Source organism: Natator depressus, chromosome 3 (assembly GCF_965152275.1).
Source record: "Natator depressus isolate rNatDep1 chromosome 3, rNatDep2.hap1, whole genome shotgun sequence".
Taxonomy (NCBI): Eukaryota; Metazoa; Chordata; order Testudines; family Cheloniidae; genus Natator; species Natator depressus.
Window position 1 is genome coordinate 195,817,360 of NC_134236.1, and position 23,211 is coordinate 195,840,570.

General features: G+C 39.3%; 1 protein-coding gene across 5 annotated transcripts in view; it reads left to right on the forward strand.

Moving 5' to 3' along the window:
* KIF16B (kinesin family member 16B) overlaps positions 1–23,211 on the forward strand; it is a 274,972-nt gene that overhangs the window by 50,617 nt on the left and 201,144 nt on the right. For all 5 annotated transcript variants that reach the window (XM_074949613.1, XM_074949614.1, XM_074949615.1 and 2 more), the window contains exons 10-12: positions 2,606–2,781; positions 5,834–5,899; positions 10,512–10,571. In XM_074949613.1, coding sequence (XP_074805714.1) covers positions 2,606–2,781; positions 5,834–5,899; positions 10,512–10,571 — 302 coding nt within the window. The remainder of the gene's footprint in view (positions 1–2,605; positions 2,782–5,833; positions 5,900–10,511; positions 10,572–23,211) is intronic.

Consider the following 23,211-nt stretch of genomic DNA (forward strand, 5'->3'; position numbering starts at 1 on the left):
GTCGCAAAGGTCAGCCACCAGGTTTGCCGTGACGTTATTGGGGATACTGTTCCTGATGGCTTGTAGTTCATCTTCGTGTGGAATGTTGGTGTAGAGGGCTTCTACGTCCATAGTGTATGTCCACATATTTATTCAAGTGACACCATCATAGGACCTAATCACATTAGCCACACCATCAGGGGCTCATTCACCTGTTACCGACGCCTAAGTTTGGTGTCTAAGAAAGTCACACAGCCCAAATGTGTTTAGTCTGCCTCTTCTTTAACCAAACCTGCAAAGACCAAGAAGGCCACCTCCTACTACAGATGGGAGAGGTTTTTTTTAGGTCCAGTTGACTATTTTGGGAATCATATATGTTAAAAGTACCTAACGCTTAACCACTAGCGACAAATACAAAGTAATTACAATCCTCTTTGCTATTAAATACTGTAAAGGATTTTTCCGTAAGGGAATTGTGACATTTCCCAGGATACAGTCTGGATGGTTGAATAGCTGTGTCCCCTTAGTTCTCCAATTGGGGTGCCTTTTATACTGCTTTGCTGTGAGAATAACCACTCCTGGTCTGTTTATACACAGCCTCTAGCATGCAAAATCACTCCCAGCTCAATTATAAGAGTGCTTCCAGCCAGTCACTCCTGACTTACATTACAGGGTGACACCAGCAAATTCTCGGTTTCAGACTTGTCCCCAAAAATGTGTGTCTTGTATTGCCCTGCACCCTCCTGCACAATACAGGCTCATAGAAAGTCTGTCATTTCGTTAATAAAAAATAATATGCACAAACCCTGTTATATCAAATGGAGGTTTCCAGATGTGTCAGTTAAAACACACACTTTTTTAGATAAAACAATACAACAAGTTTATTAACTACTGAAAGATAGAATTTAAGTGATTAGAAGTAATGAGGCATAAAAGTAAAATTTGGTTACAAAGAAATAAAAGGTAAAACATGAATTAATACCTAACAAGCTAAGTGAATTTAAAGCAAAAGGTTTCTCTCATCATATGCTTACAGCAGTCTGACTGGATTCCTTCAGCCAGGACCAGTCCCTCAGTTTAGTGATGCTCCTTTTGTCTTTCAAATGTTGATGCCGTGAGTAGAGATGAGGGGGGAGAGGTGATTTGGGGCCTCTGTTCCTCGTTTTCATCTTTCCCTCCTCTTCGAGAATCATCTCCAGCTGGGGTTCAGACGACAGCAAGTCTGTCTGCCAGGATGTAAATTTCTCACTCACGCCCTTCTAACTGTCAAAGAATCATGGCTTACCCAGGTGATAGTCCATTTGAAGTTATTAACACCTGACTGAGCCATCAGTTTGCCTTTCTGTCTCTGATGAACTGGTCTGGGCTGCTTTTCCAGATTTGGAAAGTGCCTTAGTAACATCATACAATAGAATCTTATAACTTTACATAAAAATGTTCCCACATATTTTACCAGGACAATACTGATCCGCAAATTATGAGTTTTTAGTTTGTATTCTGCACAGAATTTATCATAGTTTTGCAAAAGTGGTGAACATAAGGGTACAATCTATCACAGGAATGAGTAGAATAAAGGAGTGATGATAGCATCTGTGGCAGTGTGTAGCATAAACGGATACAGAACAAGAGCTGAGGGAAATACATTCCTTTCCCCTCCATCCCCAAATTTGTGAACCACTGACAAGGGAAAAGCCCATACATTTGTGATAAACACAGAATGAGGCAAAGAGAAAATACCTCAGTCTTCTACTGATGATTGTTTAGTTACTTTCTCAGAGCCCACATAGTCTCATTCTGCTATTTTCCTATTCAGTCTTATAAAGGTGTTAAATATTTTGTTAGTGAAGGTCAGTATCCCATCTCTTCTCTGAGTAGTGTCCTCTTTTCCTGTGCTATGATGATAGATACCACTATGGAATATCTGTCCCAAACCTTGCTACTCTACTTGTATTTGAGGATTCATTTTTTAAAAACCTTGGGAATATCTTGTCCATTTGCTTTTAGAAGCAGTAATGTATGGCTGCTATACTGGAAAAATATGTGAAGAAAACATTTATTGACATATTCAGTAAAATGTTCTTGTTCTTTCTCATTAAATTGCCTTCGTAGAAAAGCACTATTGGAGTCCTTTTGTGCATTATGTGAGCCTTGGAAGCAGTTAGTTCAAGGATAGTACTGTGTGCTGCCATACACCCACAGCTCAGCCCAAAGACCAAGTTTATAAGTGGGTGCTGTGGTTTCTTCTCTGTTCTTTTTTTATGTCAAGGTATATCCTATAAATTCCTTTAAAAATGGACAATTAGTGTAGTCGTTTGCTTGAACCAACTTCCTCATTTGAAGATGGTATTGAGAATTAGAATAAACTGCTTTCTCCTGTTCTTGAGTTTGAACTCTGTTATATAGGGAATACATTCAAGGAGCATGGTATCCTCACCATTGAGTTGATGAACCTCTGAGTTTTATAAAAACCAGGTAGTTTGATGGCAAGATTTTTTTATAATCTCTGAATAATTGAGCTTGTTTTCTCTCCATCCACAGGATGCCTATCTGACATTTTAAATTACAAACCAACTTTATTAAGTGAAACATTTGGTGCTGGCTAAACTATTTCTGAATTAATTCTCAGCTATTTCACCTGCTGATGTCAATTATGGAGAAACCTTAAGTACACTTCGCTATGCAAATAGAGCCAAAAACATCATCAACAAGCCTACTATTAATGAGGATCCTAACGTCAAACTAATTCGTGAGCTGAGAGCTGAAATAGCCCGATTAAAAACCTTGCTTGCTCAAGGGAATCAGGTTAGTTTTAGACTTATGTATAATTTTCGCTGAGTAACAGCATCTATTTCTAGATCCTAATGAGATCATTATCTTTTTTCATTATATTGACCTGAAAAAACAAGCACTGTGAAGTCATGAATGAATGTAATTTTCTTCTTTGAATTGGCTTCCAATTGGCCAGTGTGATATCTGCTTTTGTGTAAAATTTTTTACCTCGCCTTGATATGATTAGAACATAATTATATGTTGTGGGTAAGTATTCACTGCAGCATATGGGCATTTAGATGCACCACCCCATTAACAGTAAAGAAATAGGTATGCCTAGCTTGGTGGGTTGAAAAGATACCCTTGTACATTTTTTTTTTCAGTGCAAGAATATTCAAGATACCATAAAATATCTGAACACATACTTTGTAAATAAGATTAAATTCATGTTGAGTCTTGTAAATATTATACTGTAGAGAAAGGTAGGATATTTGAAAAGCTTGTAACCACGTCTTTGACTATGTAGTACTCCAGAGAGCAAATAGTGTGCTTAGCAAACATCTAAAAACATTGTTGATACCTCCATATAGTACAAAGTGCAAACTATGAATAAAATAAATTGATTATTCAATAAAGATAAAAGGACACATTCCACCCATTTTTCTCAGTCTTCTAATCAGAAAGTTCAGAACGTAAGACATTTAAATTTTATTAGAAAAATAGTTGTTTAATTAGTCTTGCTATTAGTCTGTTGCTGGTTATGTTATAGGGAAGTGATTTTTTGGACACCTAAAAGTATGGGAGTCTAATTAAAGATGGTAAAACTGGTTATATTTAGAAGAGAAACTCCAGGTTTTACATTTCTTTAACACTGAAGGTTTTTAATTTTACTAAAGCAGAAAGTTTCTAAAAATAATATTTGATATTGACTCCCATACTGCCAGACCTCTCACCTATTTTAGCAAGGTGACCATTTTTAATAGGTAAAGAAATGCCAGTTGTTAAACTATATTTTAATTGTTTATCATTTATGCGATGCTGCTTAACCTTCTAGTTGCTGGACTGAACAAAACTTGTTTCCTTCTTAAAGACCATTTGTAAGAATCCAGGCTGGATTTGAAATATGTGATTGATCCAGCTACCAATGAACCAGTGAAGAAATTGTAGGTGTTACAGCTCTGTCCACCTAATAGTCACTCTAAATAACAACAATACATTAATTCTATTGAAATCAATGTATATTTTTATAAAGCTTCAGTGTTTGATTCCCTGAAAGGCGCCGTGCTGTTAAGTTCTGAGAAAAATAGAACGGTTAAGCCTAATAATACTGTAAATATAGATGTAAATATGAATTGATGACTCCATAGGTAAGGTTCACAGGGGTGTTCATCCCAGGACCCCTATTCAGTTGAGGAGTACTTGTCGTCTTCAGTGCATAGTTTTGAGTGTCAAATATGCATATTAAGAGATCATATATAAAGAAGCACAGCTGCTTTGGAATTGTGCTTCATTCCATACTAAAGGTATTGTATGGAATGCTGGTTGGCATCAAGAGAATTCTCTATCCAGTACTGAGCAGTACAGTCCCTCTATTTTTTTGTATTTATTTATCCTTATTCTGTTTAGTTTTTGTTATCTCTTTTGGGTGCTGTAAACTGATTAACTTGAATATCTGTCTCTGGATGACAAAAACAAACTAACGTTAGTATGGTGATTCTTGAAATTAAGGAACGTGGTTTAAAGTTCTATAGTAGAACCTGGCTAATGGAGACTTCCAGACAATGCTATTGTGGGTTATCAGATTTTGTAATCGAACAAACATGATTGGGAAGGTGCGAATAAGCTATATTAAAAATTGTACTCTTTTTAATTTATTTTTATAAGTAAAAATAATTTTGTTTAATTATGGTATGAAATGTCAAAAGCTAGTCAGTGTAGTTTGGGACTTTTTGTAAAATAAAACAAAATGAAAACGTAATTGTCTGCAGTATCCTGCTTAAATATTTGCTGAGAAACGGGATGAGGTCCCCTTGCATATTTTGTGAAAAATATCAGGTTTGCGGATTACTAAAGGAAGTATTAGTATGATTCTACTGTATTGTAAATAGTAAAACTGAAAACACTCCATGAGGGTTGAATTACTCTGTTGTACTCTGTGCTTTGTCCTGTGCTTGTCTGGGGGAAAAGTTGAGTGATTTTGCTGGCAAGCTGACAATTTTTATTTCTGAAATATGGCTTGACTTTGCAAACTCTGGGTACACATATTTTAGACTGCTTTGAAGATCTAATACTTTGACATTGTTCCAAGGTGTAAAAGAGTAGATATCACAAAATAAATATGGCTATGCTATGAAGAATTCCAGAGAATGTCAAATCTTATGTTATAAATGTCTGTGAGGGATACCGTGCCAAGCAAGACTAAATTAATTGAATTTGTGCTGCTTGGTAAAACAGCAGGTGGTGGTAAATGTGTACAATAGAATATAAATCCCTGTATAATTTCTTCTATGGACAGTCTTTATATTCCCAGAATATTGTATTGCAAATGCCACCATGGCTCATTGATAATTATTTACCCAAAATCCAACACTAGTCAATGTTACAAAAATATAAGCAGTTTTCTTTGTTATATAAGTATTAGTAATTTTCATGTTCCACAGTCAAATTAACAAGATATATTTTTACAATACAAATGTCATACTCATAGAAATGTTTATAGCAGAATAGTTAAATAGACACTCATGCATAGTAAATTGTCATCTACTGCATTTCTAAAAAATTGGTTTTGTAGAGCCAATTTGTCAAAATGTTGTGCCTTCAGCAGAATATGAATGTAGACAAATCACTAAAAGTGTGTATGTAAAATTAAAAAATAAAATTGTATTTCAAATTTATACTTTGACAAGATTGCCACTAATGTGAATGTTTTATGTGGATAAAGATGAAATGTCATCCACTCCGGATAAAGACTAGAACAGGATATACTACACAAATGTATTAAAATACCTGCCCAATAATATTTCATACCTTCTAATCCACCATCCATTGTACTGTTTATTTTACTGTGTATTGTTTTACAATTTAGATTGCACTCTTGGATTCTCCAACAGCTTTAAGTATGGAGGAGAAGCTTCAGCAGAATGAAGCAAGAGTAAGTTATAATTTGATATTTATTTTAGAGATAAATGTGGCCTGGATGCTGGAGCAATAACAGCTCATTTTCAGGAACTTTTTGGTATACACACTTATAAACACTGGCTTTAATGTTGTGGTTTGTTTGTCCATTTATTTATTTATTTGTTCATTTATTTTACAAAGCAGCATTTTCTTGAATTCAACTGGATGTAAAAACCCCAGATTTATTTTTTTAACTTTTTTATAATAAATTAGAATTTGTAATTTTATTACTTGTTACACTGTATTTCACATAAACAGTGCAACAGAAGAAAATACATTGTAAATACTCTTGCATGCTTTCTTGAAATATATTTAACTGACTCATGTTTGAATAATGGAAAATCTTGTTCCCTGGGCAAATCTCCTTTTCTCTTCTCTGTGTATATTAAAACTTTTTGAGAAAGGTAATAATAGACTATAATATGGAGAGTCAGAAAAAGAATGCAATGCCCACAGAAAAATGCAAATTAAATTCTGGTATAGTGTTGGACTAATTCATGTCTCTAGTTTCTAAACTTGCCATAATGTGTTCTAAGAATCTGGGGCAAGTTTTCAGGAAGTAATGTTGGTCTGCCTTCTAATCTGGTATAACAATATGCAGATGGTTATTTAGATACCTAATCAGCTATTTTAACGTGCAGTAGTGATAATTGAACATATAAGTCTAGATGTAATGAACCTATATCTTTCATATCTGAGAATTTAACCCTCTTAGTATAGGATTAAGATCTGCTTCATGTTGATCATATTTAGACAATAGCAGACTGTACAAAAAGAGGTAACATTAATCAGATTTGTGTGTGTGTGTGGGGGGGAGTATTTAGAATCTTTAAGGTAGGGTTGCTGGGTGTCTGGTTTTTGACGGGAAGACCCAGTCGAAAAGGGACCCTGCTGGCTCTGGTCAACACTGCTGACCAGGATGTTAAAAGTCCAGTTGGCCACTGGTAATGAGGCAGGCAGGGTACCTGCCTAGCTCTGTGTGGCTCCTGGGAAGCTGCCAGCATCTCCCTCTGGCTCCTAAGTATAGGAGCGGCCATGGGGGCTCTGCACGCTGCCCCCACCTTGAATCCTGGCTCCACAGCTCCCATTGGCCAGGAACCACAGGCAAATGAGAGCTGCGGGGGTGGTGCCTGAAGTAAGCACCCGCACCCCAAACCTGGTCCTGCGCCCCAATCCCTCGCCCCAGCCCTGAGCCCCTTCCTGCCCTATGAACCCCTCAGCCCCAGCCCAGAGCCCACACCCACAGCCAGAGCCCTCACCCCCTCCCACACCCTGAACCCCTCATTTCTGGCCCATACTCCTTCACATGCCCCAACCCCCTGCCCCAGCCTGGAGCCTTATTCCACACTCCGAACCCCTTGGCCCAGTGTGGAGCCCCCTCTGCACCCCAAACCCCTCATCGCCAGCCCCACCGCAGAGCCCTCATCCCCTCTTGCACCCCCAACCCCCTGCTCCAGCCTAGTGAAAATGAGCGAGTGACTGAGGGTGGGGGAGAGCAAGCGACGGAGGAAGGGGGGCTGGAGTGAGCAGGGACGAGGCCTCGGTGAAGGGGTGAATAGGGGCGTGGAAAAGGTGTTTGGTTTTCTGCAAATAGAAACTTGCAACCCTACTTTAAGGATCAAATGTGGATGTATGGTCTTCTAAAAACATTGGGCCAGTTCCTCTGCTGGTGTAAACTGGTATAATTCCATTGAAGCTGCCTGAGGATTTGGCTCATTATAATTATTCAGTCTGCTAAAATCTGTGGAATTAGTGTATCTCCTTTAGGAAACACATTTTTGACTCAACTAATTGATACTATACGTTATCTCTTTACATTATTATTATGACTCTTGATCATAATACTAATTTTTTAGGGCAAGTTGATGTCATCTGAAAAACTACTTTTACATTTTTGTTTAAAAAACATGAAACTACAAATTATCTAGGTGTATTTGTAAGGAGAGTGATCACTTTAGATAAGCTATTACCAGCAGGAGAGTGGGGTGGGAGGAGGTATTGTTTCATGGTCTCTGTGTATATAATGTCTTCTGCAGTTTCCACAGTATGCATCCGATGAAGTGAGCTGTAGCTCACAAAAGCTTATGCTCAAATAAATTGGTTAGTCTCTAAGGTGTCACAAGTACTCCTTTTCTTTTTGTGTTAGAGAAACTATTTTAAACAACTCATGTGCATTAAAAATTCTCCAGAAATGGTGAAGGTAGAGGTGATGAGCATCAGGATTCCCTTATATTTTTTTCTTTAAAAAACAAAAGAAAATAATTGACAAGGCTAATATTCTGATTGTCAGCATTCTGGACCTAGGTGGCACAGTGGAGAGAAGTATTATCTTTTCCTCTCTGAGTTTAAATCCTAGGTTACAGGTGAAAATGAGCTACTCATTTCATTTATAATTTCAACTTATTCCCTGGTGGACAGTGGACCATATTATGTAACTACCACACAGTGCATCTTAATTTGTAGCCTGTCCACAAATAAAGCCGACTGTGAAACTGAAGGATATGGTTGCAAATCAAGATTGAGGTAATTTGGGCAGAGCTGTGAAGGGAAGCATTGCTATTTGTCCCTCCAAGTACATGATCAATTTACATATAAATCTTAAAGGAGACAGAAGCAGTTAGTCTTAAGTTTAAGCATTTCACCACTTGAAAGTAGATTCAGGTAGTAAAAGATGTATAAACTTAATTCCAGGGTGAAAAAATCAAGAGAAGTAATTATCAAATATTGCTTGGGAATAAAAGACAGTGTCCGAGGACAGTGAACAATTTATACTAACTACATCCTTGTATGCATTATGTCAGCTATTTAGAGAGCCTGGGATAAGTGCTTTTTATGTATATAAATCAAAGAAATATAGCCTTCATCTGGGATTTCAGTTTTGAAATTTAATTTTTATCATGGGGAATAAGGTAACATGATAGATGTGTCTTTGTACAGATATGCAGAGTTACACACGTCTAAGATTTCTTGAGCCATAATCTGACATATATTTATAATAGGCATTCTAGGATACTCTTATTATTAAGAATTTGAATTTTTTAAATTTAAGTATATAAACACTTCAAATAAAAAGATTTATACTCTTTAGTTTTTGTTCCTTGATTTTACATAGTCTTAAAGTGAATATAAATCCCGTGCATTGGAGAGTGGAAACATAAAAATACAGTAAAAGCTGTGTTATCTGGCACTTTACCAATCAGAAAGCTCTATAAACTGGCATTTCTGATCTTCATTGAAAGTCCAATTTATAATCCGGTTAGCGCGGGGATGGCAGGCTCCCTATGTGGCTCCACATGGCTCCCCGGAAGCGGCGACATGTTCCTGCTGCTCCTAGGCAGAGAAATGGCCATGAGGGGTTCAGAGTGTGGGAGGGGGTTTGGGGTGCAGGCTCTGGGAGGGAGTTTGGCTGCAGGAGGGGGCTTGTGGCCAGGGGTTGGGGTTTCGGGGTGCCGGATCTGGGCAGTGCTTACCTTGGGCGGCTCCCTGCTAACGGTGACATGTCTCTGCTGCTCCTAGGCGGAGATGTGGTTAGTTGGCTCTGTGTGCTGCCGTGCCCTGTGCGTTGGCTCCGCAGTTCCCAATGGCCAGGATCCATGGCCAATGGGAGCTGTGGGGGTGGTGCCTGTGGGCGGAGGCAGCATGCAGAGCCGCCTAGCCACCCGTCCACCTAGGAGCAGCAGGGACATGTCGCTGCTTGTGGGGACCTGCCTGAGGTGAGCGCCGCCCGGATTTGGCACCCCGCAGCCCTCCTGCGCCTCAACCCCTTGCTCCGAGCCCCCTCCTGCAGCCAAACTCCCTCCCTGAGCCCCCTCCCACACCCAGACTCCCTCCCTCTTAGTTAACCGGAATTTTTCCGGCACCCCCCCCCCCCCCATTCCTCCAACATGCCAGATCAGAAAGCTTTTACTGTACCACAAAAACATTTCTGTAATTATTAGCTTTTGTAAACCTTTTTGGACAACGTATGGCCTGAATCATGACTACTCTTACCTTACCTTGCATAATCACAGTGACAGTTGATTCTAAAATTATTCCAGTTCATTATAAAATTTGGCTATAACCTTTAACTCATTCTGTGGCTGTAGATTTCATAGGATTGACTAAGCACGGCATGTAATAAATCCTTTTATTTGTTCAGAAATTACCTGCCATTATTTTAAATGACCATCCCTTTACATCCTTGTTCTTATGAAACATTACAAATTGGAGTTTTCACTACAGCCTTTGTAATCTTAAATATCTTTTCTTTTCTAAAAAGATGAAAAATCAGAGTTTTGATAGCCCATTGTTTTTGTTGTCTTGCTGTATATTTGGCAAATAATTATTACAAACGAATGCGTAAGTAGCACAGTGGCCACTTAAACAGGGGAAAGTTTAAGTGGCCACTGTAACAGATTTTGGTGAAATTGAATTATTATCCCAATATTAGAAGTGGAATCAGTTGCAGGGAGCAACAAACTTGGCAAATATTTGGCATTTTAAGTTGTTCTCTGAAATTCTGTGCCAAGCCCTTTGTGAGAGTAAATGTGGTATTTCAAACAAGACTAGTTTAATATAGGATATTATCTTTTTGTTTTTTTTCATAGGTACAAGAGCTGACCAAAGAGTGGACAAACAAGTGGAATGAAACCCAAAATATTCTAAAAGTAAGGATCAGTTAAATGCACCATTTTCACATTTGACATTTTAAGTAAACTTGTAGAAATGCATTTTTTTTCTTTAAAATAGGGTACCGGAGTTAACCGTTGTATTCTATTTTTAAATGTTGTGTTACCAAAAAAAAGTGTGTGTGTGTGAACCTCAGTCTGATTTGACTATTTTGAAAATAGCTTTTTGCGTAAAAGTTCATGAATTTTTATATTTTCAAATAAAATTTAATAGGCCTACAGCACAACCTGTTCAATTTTTTTACTGATGCTGGATCATTTCCATCTTGGACTCTGCCAAAAGGGAGATCTGTTTTGAATATTTCAAACATTTAATCTGCTTTTACTGAGCTCTGTGAAAAGAAACCACCTTCTGCTTTTCTCTGTCCTTTGTGTGGTGACCTCCCATGGCAGTCGGTGGCACAATTACTATATATATTATGTTAGTGGATACTGAGACAGGTTTTGGAATTTCTGAGTGGCTAAGTTTACGTTCCAGATTTGCTTTTTAGGTTTATTTCAGTACTAATGTAGTAGTGTTTAGCAGAAATTGTTGAAAGATTTCCTTCCAATCTATGCTACCATTATATCCAATCTTAGACTATCCAAGCTTAATTAAATACTTGTTCAAATTTTTTATTCTCCCCCTTATGTCTGCTGCTGCCAGCTTTTGTAAAGACTGGCCATCTAGATTTGTATGAAAACATTAGGGGGAAAGTGGTACAATTATTTGACAGCATGCCCACTAAGAAAAAGCACATCTTATTCTAAAATAGCTTATAAAATTGGAAGAGACTTTCAATGGGACTTGTGCTTCTGAATCTCTTAGGTGCTTTTGAAAACACCATCCAGAATAGGTGTTCTCTGTGTAAACTTTTGTTACAAATTCTGTTTATAATCTGAATTGCTAAACCTTAATCTAAATCTCTTGCCTCATTCTACCTACATAGGTTTTCTAGTGCTAGTTGACTACTGATGAGTGACACTTTGAGCTGCTATTTTTAACAGACTAATTTTCTGAGGTTATCAGTCCAAAGTATAAGAATCTCTCTCTCCACTTGATCTCTCACACAATACACCATAGCATTTCTTGCCAAACACCTTTAGTTGATTGATTAAATTAAATCTTAAAATTTCAGTCTAGTACTTGTTTAGTCCTATCTATATACATATGCTGAACGCACAGTTGCTGATGAGTTCTGAAAATAACACAAGCAAATAATTGAAGAGGAGATCCCAGAATTCTATATTATGGCCCTGATGTGAGCCTTTTTTTTTCTCTTATTGATTTTGCTATGCATCACTTTTTGATTCCTTAGCTTCAGTATTTCATAATTCATCCCTGGGCCTTTTACTCATTATCTGACTAGCCATGCTTCAAAATAAAACACAGGTAATTTGGAGTGTGGTACAGAATTGGAAGCTGCCTGGCAGATGCTCTGACAAAATGGACTAATTTTGTTTAATGTCTGTCTGGAAACTGAGCTGGGACTTCATATTTACATATTCCTCAGAGATTTTTGTTCCAATTTTTCCACTGTTAGGTTTCTCCATGGTATCCTACACAGAGCTCTGTGTAAGATCGAAAGTTTGCCCCTCTCACCAACAGAAATTGGTCCCATACAAGATGTTACCTCACCCACCTTGTCTCTCTAATTTGACTAGCAGCAATCGTCAAAATACTCCTGTCCCTGGAAAAAATGGAAATCTATAAAAAGATTTGCTGGTTTATCTGCTGTGTTTTACACCACCACCTTAATAAAGAAATTGATTTTCTGTACTATTAATATTAAAGATATTCACATGTATTGGGGAAAAATGAAATTGAAATTTGTTTTTAAAAATTATGGGCCAAAATAAAAGAACAAATTAGAACACCTCACATATGGGCTTTAGAACCATCACTGGCTCCCCACCTAATCGCAGATCCAATTCTAAGTTCTGATCCTAATCTACAAAACCCTGGGTAGGCTGGGACCTGGGAATAGTAGAGAGAGTTTTTCCCACCAACAATCCATCCATCCATACAACTGCATTCATTGAAGGTTAAAAAGCTATTGAATGGAATGTTGATAATAAAAGGTCCTAAGTACAGAATTCACTACCAAAAGAGATTAGAATGGGCCCAAATTTTATAATATTTGGTGCATGTTACAGAACCCTATCTCTTCTCAGGCCATCCCCATTATACCAGAGCTGAATTTTCAGGTATTCCTCCAAAGCTTTTCTCTATCTTCTATAGTACAGTGATTCTCGAACTGTGGTTTACTGAGCATTCCAGGTAATCTTTGGAGTTGATTTTTGTCACAAAAGTGAAGCATTTGTCAGTTGTCAAGCAGAAATGTTTCCTGCTCTATAGAAGTAGCGTTGGACCCTTCTGGACTTCCAGCTCCCAAAGGTTCTTTTTGAGGGTGCAGAAAACTGAATACTCCTTTATATTTTTTGCAGCTGCTTATTGTATGCCTTTATTAGCTGTCCTTTTGATGTAAATTCAGACTTGATCAGCTTTGCCAAAGAAACATAATTGGAGGGCTTGCAAATATATAAGACAGCAGAATTAACCTAGCACAGTGACCTAGGAAAGTTAATAGTAGGAAATGCATGGAAAGACCAGTATTGATACTAATACAATGTGCAGTCCTACACCTAGGAAGAGGAAATAAACATCACAGATGCAAAATATGGAGACAACAACCCACAGCCACACCCATTCCATCGAAGAAGCTTATTTCCGCCCTGTCTTTAAAGGTTTCCCAAAATCATGTTGTTAGGATTTGGGGTATTGAGAAGGGAATATTCCACTAGAAGTTTATCTATAGGGGTAGTTCAAAATGTATATGGGAATTGAAGCTGGTGCAGAATTCAGTGGCCTGCTTGGAAAGTGGTGTTTGTTATGAGCTTTATGACCTGCACTTGTTTTCTGGTTTCTGGATTGAAATTTTTTTCCAGTTGTTGTTGATTATTGTTGATGGCCTCAAGGCAGCCCTGCAAGTGTCCCCTCACCTTAGTTTCCTTCTTCAAATAAACTTCGAACTGCCTTTTGGAGTATATAAATAGGCTTTTTATGGGATTAATTTATTATCAACAGTCCCACTACCATAAACCAGAATCTCCCCAGCACAGTCCAAATAGTACATTCCTCACAACAATCCAGCATCAGGTATGGCTTCGGCATCTCCCACAGTGCCCCAGCTGAGCCCCTTTAGCAGGTGTATTTCTCTGCCCTGTGTTCTTCTCGGGTAGAGTTCTAGCTTTTGCCTAGAGACATCAGTGGGCTCACTCCCTCTATCATTCCCCAGTCTTCAGTCCTCTCCACCCTCTGACTTCAGCTCTCCAGCTCAAAAAGCCAGCAGACCTCTCCCTCTGCTGCTCTTAGCTGTTAGACCCAGGCTCTCTGGCCTGGGGAAGTTTGTGGGTGACCCCCTGATTGCTTTCATCAGCCTGATCTGGCTCCACTGCTCAACCAGGGAACTCCCTCATTCAGGAGCATCCCTTCCCTGAAGCTCCCAGCCCGTATCTGCTCTTCCTCTGAGGTTTCTTTACTCTCATGACTGGACTGTCTGTCTTCTCTTAATTCTGGGTTCTAAACTTTCCCTCTAAGCTCCTTCTCAGGACTCTGGACTTCTATTTATAACTGCCAGAGGCAGCCCCACCTTCCTGTTACACCAAACTAGGCGCACCTGGACTGGTGCAGGAGAGCTGAGCCTAATTTCGTTTAAGGGGCCAGCTATCCTGTTGTTATGACCTATAAAGCCCTAAATGTTGTGGGACACACTATGTTGAAGGACTTGTCTACACGAACAGTGAGCCCACCGCAAACTGGGGCGTGAATCTAAGCCCTACTAGCCTGTCTCATGCTAACCATTCGTTAGTGTGCTTTGATCTAGTCCCATTTCAAAATGGGGTAGATCAAAGCAAGCTAAGGAACGTAACTTAACAGTGGCCACATGAAGAGTTAATATGCAGCAGGCTAGTGCAGAGTAGATTCACACTCCAGTTTGCAGTGGACTAACTGTTTATGTAGACAAGCTGTAAGAGACTTTCTGTGATGTATTGCTAAAGTTTCAATCAGCAGGGCGTTCTCCATTAAAGCCTTTGGAAGTTGTTTCTTCTCCAGGTCTGGAAGAGCCCATGTTCTTTCATCTTCAGGGTGTAAGGCTCACCTTTTCTCCCTTGCTGGGTGGGTGTGAGGTTTGACTCTTATGTGGACTCTGTGAGAAAGTCAGTTAACTTGTTATGCTTATACTGTTGCTGGGTTATTTGATTTAGTCTGGGTTAGCATGTCTGTTTTTTGTGTATTTTTAAGAGATTATTGGAGAGCTGAGAATTGGGTGGGACTTTTACTGTAGTTTTGTAAACTCTTGAAGAAATAAAATATTAAAATGTTTGAGAACTCTCTCCTGTCATGTATGGAGAAAAATGACATTATATTGAAAATGTCTCCCAAATCCATTATCAAATGTTGGATAAGGAGAGGTAAAAAGATCAAAAAAAGTTATGTAATACTAAATGTGGAAAGGGAAACAAAATGGCAATAAAATGTCAGTGTTGGGAAGTTAAGCTTTCAGAAGTTAGGAACCTCCAAAAACAGAGTTTTCCCCACAGCTTGATCTTGGCTATATTATATCCTGTATATTTGATAGCCTATGTTATTACCGTCATGTATCAATTTACACTTTACAAGAAAAATCGGATTGAAAATGTCACATCTGTGAAAAAGGCAAAGTTAGAGTTGCAGTGGAAACTTACTTTTTTTTTACAATTTCTTGACTTTTTTGAGAGCTTGAGTTCCCTCCCAACTTTAAAATGTTGCTTTAGTACAGGGGCCAGCAACCTTCGGCACACAGCCCATCAGGGTCATCTGCTAGCGGGCCATGAGACATTTTGTTTACATTGACTGTCTGCAGGCACAGACCTCCGCAGCTCCCAGTGGCCGCGGTTCACAGTTTCCAGCCCATGGGAGCTGTGGGAAGCGGCAGGCTGCAGGGAAGTGCTGATCTACACTACAGCTGTAAATCGACCTAAGTTATGCTACTTCAGATGCTCTCCTGATGACGTACCTTATGCTTCTCGGGGAGCTGGAGTGCGGAAGTCGATGGGAGAGCGCTCTGCCATCGACTTTGTGGGTCTTCACCAGACCCGCTAAATCGACACTGCTGCATGTATTGCAGCATCTATTGCAGCAGCTCTGACCTAGGTGTAAGTATAGACACGGCCAAAGTCAGGGTCTGTTTTAGCACCCAGTGTCCCAGCAGTTGTCTTGTTTCTGGGTGAGTTGAATCTAGTGTTGAGAAGCCTTGTTTACACTGTGGACTTTTTGAAATTCTCCCACTGCTTCAAGCATTAGGGAAATAGATTGGTGGTAGAGCTGGGTCTCCCAACTTTATCACGTCTTATGATATGTGATGTTTTTCTTTAATCCAATTCACCAGAAAGTGTGGTGATGAAATGGAAATCTCAGTGCTTTGGGGTTTTTTTTTAAGTAAGCTCCTAGCTCTTATGTTTGGGGGAGAAAAGCTTCAAAAATGAATCTAAAATTCACTGGCTTAAAATCATAAGATTTTAAAAATAATCTCATGGTGTTTGGAGGCCTGACTCAAGATTATTGGAGACTGGGGTTGCCAATGTTGTAGAACAGTAATGGTAGAATTTAGAAAAATCCTGATGCAGACACAGCCTAAGGGAACTAAGCAGATTCAACCCAAGGCTTTTCTCCCTCTCCATGGTGCTTCAAGGGAGGATGCCCTGTCAGGGAACACAGGTTTTTGGGGAGCCCTGCCTCTGGGGACAGCAGGGGAGAAAAGAATCTGGGCAGTAACTTCTAGTGGTAATGTAAATCCATTGTCCTACCTGCTACCTTCTTCCAGTTACCTTCCTCCTCCCCCTATTTCCTCAAGTAATGGGGGTTAATTGTCCATTCTTTCTTAAACAACGTTCATCTGCTGCTTATCCCGGGTTAGGAGGTATGTTTTTCTGATTCTTCCATTGGTACCTGATGGTAGATGGTGCTGGAGTGTTTCCTGGTTCCCTCCCCTTTTAATCCAGTTTTTGGGTGCCTGAGAGTGCTTGATCCTCTTCCTTCTGCCCAAGCTAGCTCTACAGAGGTTCCTGGTACTGCTTGCTCCCTGCCCCGTAGTGGCTGAAGCTAACTGGTTTGTAGAACTAAATTGCTTTTTGCCCTTACATGCTCTACCACCCATTCTTCCAAAGCTGCTGAGCTTGTAAATTCCTGTAACCAAATACCTGTTGTTAACTACTGCTAACATATGTCCACTACATGCAGGTGTATGTCTAATATCCTAATGCTTTCCACTTTTTATTATGCTCAGTCCCACATTTTCCAATATTTAATGTTTTTAAAAGGATTTTTTTTCAGCCTTTAGCAGAGTGTACAGCTTCTTAAGGTCTATTCACACATCCAATTTGAAATGTTCAAATTTGGAGGTTTTTGTATTATCTTCACAATACGTCGTTAATGTTTAACTCCACAATGATTGATGGGATTTTACTCAAACATTCTAAAATGGAGATCAAGTATGGAAAATTTCAATCTAAACGATGAATGCTTCAGAAAGTTGTTAGCATATGAAAATAAAACTCGAAAATGTTTTGCAGCACCATAGCAGTTGTAACAGCTATAATGCTGTGTGTGTAACTTAAACTTGAGCATCAGTGTTCTGCCTGCATATTGCATGCAGCTATATAACGTGCTCACTATTTCGTTCACTTTCTGCTCTGCGTTTTTGTAGGATTCATATGTTTAATATGTATCACTAATGATTTCCCACACTGAACTGTGACAGTGTGCTTATTCAAATTGAACATCATGAACTCTTTTGTCTGCTAGTGCTGCTAGTCTTTATAGAACTCTTTGGATTTGATTTTGGTCCCACCTAGTTTGGTATTGTACCCAAACTTCGGCATGTTGGGCCCAGTCATCCCAACTACCTCATGTGGACAGGTGCCAGATCAGATGTTTCTTGGGATGGGGGATATAAAGAGTGGGAGCAGCTAGTCTGGAGAGTGATTCTTTCTTCCCTTGATTCTGAGGAAGCCCCTTTGCTGGCAGATTGCAAGGGTTGGGCCCTAGTAATCAAGAAAAGCTTTGATTGTGCATTTTGGGGTGTATTATAGCTGCTATACGGATTTACACCTGCTGGGTATCTAACAGTATCCTACATGGCAATGGCCTGTAGCATTGGTAAGACACGTGAAAACCCTATTGGGGTGAGGGAGGATTTAAGAACAGTTTCATGAGAAAACACCATGGGAGCATAGCACTTAAGAGGGGCCATGCTAACATGTGGAGGGGTTGCCGTCACAGCTGTGCTGGGCTTCTGAAGATTCATATGGATCTTGGGTTGTCTGGTGATTTATAGAGCCAAACTCCCTGTTCATTATCTGTGATGGAAAGATTAGGCGGAAACTCCACAAATTGGCTTTTAGATATTTTCCCTATCTCTTTAGGAGCATCTGTTGCCTTTCTATCATGTTAGTTTCTTGGCATCATTAAATTCTGTCTAGAATGAAAAGCATTAGTTTTGATGCTGAGCCTTGTGGCTTTTCCATTCACTGGCATCCTTGTACTTGAAAACAGCTCTCAGTAATTTAGTATTACAATCTGACCTTGTAATCTGGTTGTAAGAATCTGCCCTTGGTCACTTTAGCTAATTCAAGGAGAATGCTTTTCATGCCATATTTAATAACCTTATGTATATGTTGTTGGTATTGTGTAAAATGTGGCTTTGAAATCCAAGTAGATTATGTTGATTGTTTAAACCCCATCTGCTTTGTGTCTTCTCCACAAATGTCATCAGCATTGTCAAGAGAAGACTTGCAAATTATGAAACAATGCTGCTTAATATTTGCTGTCATATCTTTAGGTGTCCTGTGTCAACATCTCTTACTACCTTTTGAATTTTGCTTACATCAATGTCAGTCTTAAAGGTTTTGACTCTTGCCTGTTCCCGTTCTGAAAAATTAGGATTGTTTGCTCTCCTCTGTACTTGGCCTATTTACAATGTTTTATTAAAGATCAATTCTGAGTTCCATAATTTCTTTAGACCTCTTCTAAGCTATTAGTGTAACCCAACCAGCTGTCAACCTTTGCCTCTCTTCGTAGACTTTAATTGGCACAAAAGTCTTTTGATGTGGCAGCTGAGTTCTACTAAATATTTTCTCATATGCTTGTAGAGATCATTTCCCCTTCTGGAATCTTACTTTTGTCCACTTGTTTAAAATTTCTTCCACTAACCTTTAGAAGTTCCACAAATCAGTTTTATCTTAAACTTCTTTAAATACATGAAGAAGGTGGTGGTGATTTTTTTCATCTTTTTTCAACATTGCTTCAGATTTCTTCTTTTCTTCGTTAGTGTTTGTGATACAAATCAGTTCTACACTCTCAGCTTTCTTTCCCTGCGTTTCACATGATTCTTGCACCCTTTTGCTGTATTTATATCTGAACCTTCCCCCCCCCCCCCCGCCAACTCATTTAGCATCTAGGAGCCCTAGTCATGGATCAGGTCCCTATTATGCTAGGTGCTGTACAAACAACAAAACAGCCCCTGCCACAAAGATCTTGCAATTATAAGTATAAGACAAGAGACAATAGATGGAGACAGACCCCTTTTATTTCATTGTCCAATCTTTGGCCCCAACCTTGCAGTGAGCTTTACGTGGAAGGGCCCAGCTGACTTTTGTGGGGCACAGAGGTCTGCCTGCACAGAGTTCATTAAAAGACATGGTTCTATGTCCTGACTTCTTATGTAATTATCTCAGTCAGTTTAGTAGCTTTTTTTCCTGAGCTCGCACTCTTGTTTAGGGACATAGCCATATTTTCATCAATAATACTAATTCTGCCTTAGTCCTTGACCACATGTTGTGCAAGGAAGATATTGAGCACCTATGTCTATACAGTCTTGTTCTCCCTTGTGCCCTTGGGTTGTATTCTAGCCTAAAATCCCTTATTTTCCTTTAAAATCCTCATTCTTTTTCAGGACTGGGTGGGAGACGTGTTCCATTTTTTCTTGTCCATGCTCCAAACATCTATCAGTCTTTAAGTATTTATGCCTCACTCTCATCCTCCAAAGTTCGTGCAGCAACTTTCTTTCCACTAAGGAATGGATAAAGCTCACCTTAGAAACAATTAAATCCATTCCTAAATCAGGCTGCTTGGCAGTTGCAGACTCATGCAGACACTCCCTTGACTTCTTAAGATATGAAATATAAGCACTGGAGATCTGCCTCTAGATAACTCTCAGCCCCAACCATTCAGGGTATTTGAATGATCAAGAGGCCAAAACTACTTTGTTTTTTTTTTTGTAGAACACTGGGTATTGTTGGCAGGCTATTAATTTTCAGAATCACTTCCTTTCCCCTCTTGTTTATTTGCTAATATTTCCATAATAAACCCTGGCATGACTACCTTACGCTGATCCAGCCGAACTGCATTATTATTAATAGCAATAACTGTGGTAACAATAGAAGCACAAGCAGGAATAAAGCACAGACTTAAAGCTGTTCCCTGTTCTCTCTCAACTCTTTTTTTAGTTGCTCAGTTAAAATGCACCCCTTCAACAAATATCCTGTCTGCTTACAAAGAGTCTTTGCCTCCATTTAGAACAATAATCAGTGGTCTACTTAACAGACTTCTGATACACAAGTTGTTCAAACTAATTAGGCTCTTGAAACCACAAGCCATAAGGCTAGCAATATATCTCACATTGCCAGCTGTTGATAGCAACTCATGATTGCAATGCTTATTTCGTGTTTGAATTACAATAATTGTGACATGTGCACAGTGAGTGTCTTCAGGAAACAAAAAAACTATTTTTAGCACAACTTCCATGAACTGCTAGCGTGCTAGAACCCTAGTGCACAATGGGCTTAATAGTCAGAGTCCACTAATACACACTTCTTCTTTAAACCTACATAATTATTATATAATCACAAAATAAGACCTTAATTTTTGATGATTAATGTAATTCTCATTCATTTTACAAGTCCATTAATCAGTTTTCACAGAGTATTTACAACACTTATTGTGTAAAGCCCTGATCCTACAAACACTTACAGAGGCATAATTTTGTGAGAAACTTCTCTTCAGTGGGACATGTGTTTAAGTGTTTGCAGGATCCAGGTGCTAAGTTGTAAATGTTTAGGAGCTGAATGAGCAGTGAGCATAATGATAGAGTACAGGGCCAGCCCTAGACCAAATGGCACTGCAGGCGAGGAGGATCTTCGGCGTCCCCCCATCCATTTGTTAAATTTTTGAATACCTTATTTTTTATTGCATTTGTAGCCCATTTCATGACTTTGATGCACGACTAGCATGCATGATTTATCCCTGTCATATAAGACGATAAATTTGCTAGGATCTGTATATATTCATGCCATACATAAGCAAATAACAAAATTTGTTTCCGCTAAGCTTATAGAAACTTTTTAATTTTAAGAATTACTGAAATGTAGTAACATGAAGAAATTGAACTGTGCACCAGTATTGGGTGGACAAGTATTAAATAGCATTACAGTAGGTGCCAACCTCAGAATTTTAACCCTCGTCTTTTAGTTCCAAAGGTTGCTTTTCTTGCCTTCGTCCTTGTGAACTGAAGCAGTGTCAAGAGAGATCCAAAGACTGGCCAATGGCATTTTCAAGTGATAAAATAGTAAGTGATGTCAGTCTCTCTTTGGCCATCATCCATCCAAGGTATGTTTTGATGAGCCTGCCCTTCGAAAAGCTGTGCTCGCCATTTGTGACTGTGACTGGCAGCATGAGCAGAATCCTCAAAGCTATCCACATATTAGGAAAAGTGTCCTTCAGCTTTACATCATGAATGAATTGGAGAACTTGGAATGCAGAGTGCTTCCTGTGTGGCAAAATGTAACGGATGTTGTCCAGTTCAACATAGAGGTCTTTATCATTGGGGTCCGAACATTCTCCATGTGTCAGCATCCAGTAAAGATCCATGCAAGTGTTCAAGTATTTTCCTGTCCACCTTACTAAGCTTACTAAGGTCATACAAAATTCCCCTGGGTCTTTCTGTAGTGCTTCATTTGTCCAAACCTTTCTTTGATGGGCACTTGAGCAGTGTCAATGAGCGAGCAAAGAAACTCCCTCTTGAATTTTTCTTCCGAGCTTTCCATCGCCTCATCTCTGTCCTTGTAACTGTCTCTTCTTCTGAATACGAGTTTCCTTGAAGACAGACTCACCTCCTAAGTTTTCTGCCATTTCTTTGGCAGCAGCGATGGCACCTTGAAGTCCTTTGTGTCTGTAGGTCACAACAAAATCAAGGCAGCTTCTTATCAAAGTAGAAGCTGTTGCAGTGTCCTTCGACTGAGTTTGTAATGCCTTGTTTACAGTGTTTACTTGGAACAAAATATCATTCCAAACTACAGTTGAGACTAGGAATTTGAAGTCAATGATTTGGTTTGCCAGGCTTTGCGCCTCGTGTCAGATTTTGGCCTCGGCTTTACCCGACTGCCAGTTATATCAGGGAGTCATAAACCTCAGTCACTTGGTATCTCACTGGCCTTATGCTGTCAATGCAGCTCTCCCAGTGAGTGTCACTTAGCGATTTCACAGTTAGATTTGTAAAATTGTCCATGACGATCTTCCACCTGATAGTTGATGCTGACAACAGGACGTATATCCTTTGCACTGCTGTGAAGAGAGATACTGAATCTAAAGAAGATGACGCAGCATATGACACAACCAGGCTGAGGGAATGGCAGCCACAAGGCATGAAGAAAGCTCTTGGATTCAGCACAAGGATCCTTGCGTGGATGCCACTGCTTCTTCCCTTCATGTTTAGGCCATTGTTGTAGCCTTGAAGTGGCAGTCCAGAAGCTTTATGAATGTTTTGAATGAGAATAAAATAAACAGTTCTGTTAGGCTTTTTCCAGTAGAGTCATCCACAGACCTGAAACAGATAGATAGTGTTTCTTTATTTGGATACAGCCATCCTTGTCGCCTTCAAATCTTACTGTAAATGACATCTTTTCTCTGTGACTAATGTTGGGAGTTGTCAAGGTTCCTTCCCCACTCTGAACTCTAGGGTACAGATGTGGGGACCTGCATGAAAACCTCCTAATCTTACTTTTACCAGCTTAGGTTAAAACTTCCCCAAGGTACAAACTATTTTACCCTTTGCCCTTGGACTTCCACTGCCACCACCAAACGTTTATCTGGGTTTATTTTTATTAGGAAAGTGTTGTTTGGAAACGTCTTCCCCCCAAAATCCTCCCAACCCTGGCACCCCACTTCCTGGGGAAGATTTGGTAAAAATCCTCACCAATTTGCATAGGTGACCACAGACCCAAACCCTTGGATCTTAAGAACAATGAAAAAAGCATTCAGGTCTTACAAGAAGAATTTTAATAGAAGTAAAAAGAATCACCTCTGTAAAATCAGGATGGTAAATACCTTACAGGGTAATTAGATTCAAAACATAGAGAGTCCCTCTAGGCAAAACCTTAAGTTACAAAAAGACACACAGACAGGAATATCCATTCTATTCAGCACAACTTAATTTCTCAGCCATTTAAAGAAATCATAATCTAACGCATATCTAGCTAGATTACTTACTAAGTTCTAAGACTCCATTCCTGTTCTGTCCCCAGCAAAAGCATCACACAGACA